Source organism: Blennius ocellaris, assembly GCF_963422515.1.
Source record: "Blennius ocellaris genome assembly, chromosome: 3".
NCBI lineage: Eukaryota > Metazoa > Chordata > Actinopteri > Blenniiformes > Blenniidae > Blennius > Blennius ocellaris.
The window spans coordinates 14,003,240-14,009,114 of NC_137652.1; the positions used below are offsets into that span (position 1 = coordinate 14,003,240).

At 42.7% G+C, this 5,875-nt stretch overlaps 1 protein-coding gene across 1 annotated transcript; it reads right to left on the reverse strand.

Annotated features, from left to right (window-relative positions):
• Window positions 1-732: 732 nt before the first annotated feature.
• Window positions 733-5,526, reverse strand: chic2 (cysteine-rich hydrophobic domain 2). Its single transcript, XM_080494265.1, has 6 exons — window positions 5,262-5,526; window positions 3,646-3,700; window positions 3,093-3,248; window positions 2,944-3,000; window positions 2,793-2,852; window positions 733-1,645 (listed from the first exon to the last, which is right to left on the reverse strand). The coding sequence occupies exons 1-6, from the start codon at window positions 5,393-5,395 to the stop codon at window positions 1,595-1,597; spliced, it is 513 nt and encodes a 170-aa protein (XP_080350391.1). The 5' UTR covers window positions 5,396-5,526; the 3' UTR covers window positions 733-1,594.
• Between the last annotated feature and the right edge of the window lie 349 nt (window positions 5,527-5,875).

Below are 5,875 nucleotides of genomic sequence, written 5' to 3' on the forward strand. Positions count from 1 at the left end.
TTCGGTTGAACTCGGAGCTAACCTCAGTAATCCTGCTTCATGATGAAGAACCCTGATATCATATAAAACGGAGCAGGGAGGTCCCGGCTCGCTGGATCGACCCTGCATGTCCAGAGTGAGATCGCCTTAATACGGGAACTCTCCAAACGTGTGTCCACATATATAACTCCAACACACATGCACGAGCAGGTCAGCAGATCAAAGAGGCCACATAAAGGCGATTGAAAAAGCGATTGTGTGCTTTAGTGTCGACACATGACCACAGAAGAGAGGGGAAAAAAAAAAAAAAAAACCAACCAAATGCATAAAACATGGCATTCCTTTGCAAAAATAATTATGAGGGTGATTTTTTTCGTATGCACATATTAAATCCATGCGCGCATTTTGATAAATGACAAAAAAACAAAACAAAGAGCGGTTATGGCTAAAAAATACTTCAAACACAGACTCAAATCTGATTTGACTGTTTTTTTTTTGCAAGTCACACACACACACACACACACACACACACACACACACACACACACACACACACACACACACACACACACACACACACACACACACACACACACACACACACACACACACACACACACACACACAGACACTTTTTAGAGCATGAACTGTCTCAACATAAAAGTAAACAAAATTTGAGATACAAAAAAAAAAAAAAAAAAAGGAATAAAAAAACCAAACAAAACAAAAAAAAAAACCCAAACATTTTTTTTCTTTTTATCTTCAGTGGCTCCTTTTCCAACTTGCTGTTCCACAGTGACTGAAGAAGTTGGGACCTGGACACTGGACACGACCCATTCATACTACGGACAGTACAGTCAAGAGTGTGTGATTGTCACTGGGTTCGCGTGATGCACAGTGAAGTGCGGCGCCGTGAATGAAAGGAGGACATCTGGGAAGTGAATGGCGAGGCTGTAAAGTTCGCCGGTTCCAGCCTCTGGCCCGATGTGTCCCTGTAATACCGCTCTGGATTGGGATGAAGGCTCCTTTGGAGTTCCAAGTAAGTTCTGCTGCTTCCGCAGCCTCTCGTGAGAATCTCCAGCACCAAACCAAGTGTCACGAAAGCACTGGGGTGTAGTTTGTTTTTGTTTTTGCAGGTGATGTCGGCGGTGTGACGTATGAACAGTCTTTTACGATGTTCCAACTGTGCCATGTGCTTAGGTTGGGGAACAAAAAAAACAAAAAAAAAGGGAGAGATATTCCAGTTGTGGCTCAGAGAACGCCATTTAAGAGTCCATCATCCAGCTTTAGTTCAAATGTCCATGAGCACTACCCACTGCTGGTTCTGTCCCGACATCCCACAGCCTGGTGCCAGGCAGCAGGACCACCTGCCAGGTTGCCCAATAGGTCGGCGCTTGAAGCAGGACTCGCTCCGAGAACAAGTGTCGGGTGGCTGGATTTGTAAACAAGGCTGTAGAGAAGGTATGCGAGGAGGGAAGAGGCCGAAGAGGGAAATGGGAGGGTCAGTGTAAACACAAATACTGGAGTATTTTAACAGGGGTAGTTATTGAGGAGCTTTACAGCCATTGTGACCGAGCTGGGCAGCAGTGGAGAGTTGAATTCAGCTGCAGGCAGCCTAGTCCGGTCTGAAGATCGGGATCTTAGGTAGGAATTCTATTAGGATTACCTGCAAGGTAACAAGAGAAAAGAAAATATTGTTCACGAGTGTTTACTGTTACTGCATTGCAGGAGTTGTCAAAGTTGCTATCACTTTCCAGGTCATACAAGGCCACAGTGTTAAAAAGTGTTAAAAGTTTGCGATCGCTTTAAAACGAATATCTGCAGCACCACGATCAAGTCCATTAATGTCACAGCTCACCCGGAGTCTCTTTGCTGGCTGGTGGGTGGAAACCAAAACCCCGCCGGGGCCTTAGCAGCTCGGATTATTTTTAAACGTAATTTTAACGAGGATCAGAAGTTGGTACCACGTTTGAAACGGTACCACAAAGTAGCACTACCTCAGATCAACAAAAGCTCTCAGGCATTCTGTTCCCATCTGGCACTTCAGAGATTCTGAAACTGTTCCACAGAGTCTTTGGATGGACAACTCTGATCATTGTACGGGCTGCAAACATTTCATTGCATTTCAGAGGGTCAAATTGTGACCGAGCTCAATCCACCACAGGAGGAAAATAGACTTGATACATAATAATATGCAATAAGTTGAAATCAAAACAAGAAGAGCTACTTTTCAAACACAACATATATATTTGTTACATTTAAAAAGATTTTTCTTTTAAGTCGTAAGAATTAAACACTCCCCCCCACAGATATAAACATATAATTTCCATTCCCTATAAATAGTGACGGAAAATAAGTCCAGGTAACAACCAAAACAATAATTGACAGATTCTCAAACAGATGTAGACGCTTCCTTTCTGCTTCCATAACAAGCTCGTCCTCTGTAGCTTTGTTTATTTACACACTAAAGCCACCAGTGGTGTTCGTAGACGCTGTATAGGATACTATAAGTTAAGTACGTAGCAGTTGTCATCGCCTCCGATTCAGTGGAGAGTCACAGCACGCAGTTAAACATACTGTCGTTATGAAATTATGTAAGCTTATAAAACTGCTACAATCACACAAGCTGTCAGAGGCTTTACATTTAATCTGGAGACGCCTGGAAAAACTGTACAGTACCCTACACGTGCACAGATATTACAGCCGGATTATAACAAACAAAAAAAAACAACAACTTTATAATTAGAATCGTGCCTGTGGCAACAAAAGACAGTTATTATCACAGTGTTTCACTGAAACCAGCTTATACTTACATATTCCATCATGTTGTTGGTTTCACACTTCCTTTTACTTAGCCTCCAATGCAAACACAACTGCGAACAGGATGCAAAAAGTGCTCGGTGAGTTTCACATCACACACGTGAACACAAGTCCACAATCGATACGCATCGTGTCACAGCTCACCTTGTGGTATAGTCTGGTGTTCTCCCACTCCAAAAGCTTTTCTATCGATCTTCTCGTCTGGAAAACCAAAGTCACATCAGGTCATTTAACCTATCCCATTTGGAGTTAACCTTAACCGAGTGAAGCGCGGCGCAGAAAGAAACTCTCACCCTCTTGCTGAGGCAGATAACAGGCCACAAACTGAAGCCCAGCGTGCAACAGCAGCAGAGGCAGCCACACAGGAGCCATCGCACGTTGACCGGCAGCGTCTTCCTCAGGCAGCTGTTTACACGGTTGATACTGGCTTTGAATTCCTCTGGTGCCACCTGAACAAGGTACAAGGTAACTTGGTGTTATTCAAAAGCCTGAATAGCCCAGTGTATGCCATATAGGGAGGAAGAAAGTTGCTGTGAAAACATCTTGAAAAAAAAAAAAGGTCAAAGTAATTTTGTCCTCTTCGCGGAGGTTTTTCCAATGTTATTTGTGACTATAACTTATTTGAAGGAGGGTGCTTCTTTATCTGTTTGTATCAAAATTTTTGCACTGATTTTTGCACTGAATATTGTCAATGTGAATTTAAAAAAAGTATAATAAATACTTGTTCGAAGCAGTTTATATTTATAGCGCATTGATGTTGAGCTGCTGATAATCGGTTCATGTGTAAATGTTGTTGAAAAACCACATGAGAAATGTGTTTATTCTATTGCCCTGGCAACCACTTACCTTTCCAGTGAGTGCTGAAGGAAATTCTGATTCAAATTTGTTACTCAGCCCAAACCTGTGGAGAGAACAGACGAGGTGTCAGGATGTGTTGTTTACTCAATAGTACAAGGAGTACAAGCACATTGTTATTGTATCAGGATGGACCATATGAGCCATAGTTTAGGTCAGACACCAGATAATAAAGTTAGACTGTTGTGGCATCATTAAAACAAGAAGCATCTGACGCATGTGAATTATTTAAGTGATTACAAGACGGCACACAGACACCAAAAAACAGAAGAAGAATCATAAACAAAACTGGAGTACCCAGAAGATTTCTTATTGTTACTGTATTTTCAATTCTAAATAATAGCTTGGTGCTTTCATTTAATATGGAGACAGTGAGGCAGATTGGGGAAAAAAAGAGGCACTGTTTATAATGTAAGCAAGAGTGATGATCAGTTTACACCGGAACTCAGAAATAGCTTTCAGGGTGATGCTAACTTTGGATGCCTCAGTCTACCTCAAAAACCTAAACACATTATCCAAGAACTGCAAACATGGTGCTGCTTAGCCCAAATGGCTTCCTGCCGTTAAAGTGATCAGATAGGAGGAGAGGCTGCGGATAAAGTGAACCATTCCACAATCGAGATGGTAACAAAAAAGTTATCAAATGGCGAGAGCGTCAAGAGAAGAAATGAGTTGAACTTATCATTCATTCTAGTCTCATAATTCAACCCAAATCGTCAATGTTATGTCAAGTAACACAATAGTAGGTCTGAGTCCGTCTGTGATGCATTTCATAAACGATGATGACTGAAGGTTAAAACATATAAAAGGTGTTTGGACAGGTTGAGTCAAGCAGACAATACAAATCATACACAGAGTAACTGTACCACATTGAACTCCATATCGTTTCAAATATTTTTTTCGGATTGTCTATATGGCTCATTCATTTTTATAAAGTGTGAATTTTTCCACATTAATATATTCCCTTGCACTGCACTTTGGCCCACTGTAGCTTTATGAATAAACTTACTTGCTTAATGAATATTTACATTTTTTTTTCAGATATGTTAGATAAATGTTTATAGAAACCCCATCCCCAGGTATGCTCAATTTCAGAGCAGATCGGAAAATAAGCCTATTTATTTTTTTATTGACTAAAGTAATTTTAACACAAATGCATGCATATGTATATGCTGCCCGGTTTATTCCCAACGATCTTTTTGCTTTCAATGTGTATATTTTGAAAGTATCTGACACGAAACAGACATTTTATCCATCATGTGTCTCTTCACGTCATCTTTAGTTTCCGTGCTTGACAGAAGAACACATTACAAATGAGGCCGATACACACAATGACAGCAGCTTAAATAAGCGTTCCGTGTGTTATAGTTGAAGTAGAAGTGTGTGTCGGTGCAGTTAGAAGTGAAAGCAGAGTGTGTGGAGCCACTCCTGCTAACAACTCCAAGAGTTCGCTGGGGTGCTAAGTTAGCAGCTAGCTGTTCCGCTAGGTCACCATCAGCGGCGGTTAACCTCCGAGACCCCCGCCGACCACCGTCTCCCGGTGCCGGTAAACCCTCACGGGTACCCCCCATCCCTACTTCCCCGGTGAGCCTCGCCCGGCTGCTTACACAGTGACGTGGCCGGACCCTCGCACCACCACCGGGTCCGGAGCGTACTTGAGGAGCTGCTCCTCCGCGGCCCTGTCCTCGTCCTCCTCTTCCTCCTCTTCCTCCTCGTAGATCTCGTCAAAGTCCTCCATCATCGCGCCTCCCGGGAGGGCCGCCGGGAGAGACACGACGCCCTGCGGTCAGCGAGGCCGAGGGCCGGGGGGGTTGGGGAGAGTGAACAGACAAGGTCCGGAAAACACTCAGCAGCAGCCCCGGAGAGGAACCGTTCACATCGCTCCGCTCCGATTCCGAAACAAAACATCAACATCCGCCGCAGTAACCGGACGACACCGGAAGGGGGACAGACGTGAGCACGTTCTCCGGTGAAACGTCGGGGGGAAAAAAAGTTTATTTAGCAAATCACTTATCACGGCATTTAACATTTACCAGATTTTGAATAATCTGTCAGGCTTGGTCTTCAAAGTAGAGTTTATTTATGTATGTATGTATGTATGTATGTATGCATGTATGTATGTATGTATGTATGTATGTATGTATGTATGTATGTATGTATTTATTATCTAAAGTCACCACATTCATTTATGATTATTCTTATTGATAACATCAAACTTCCA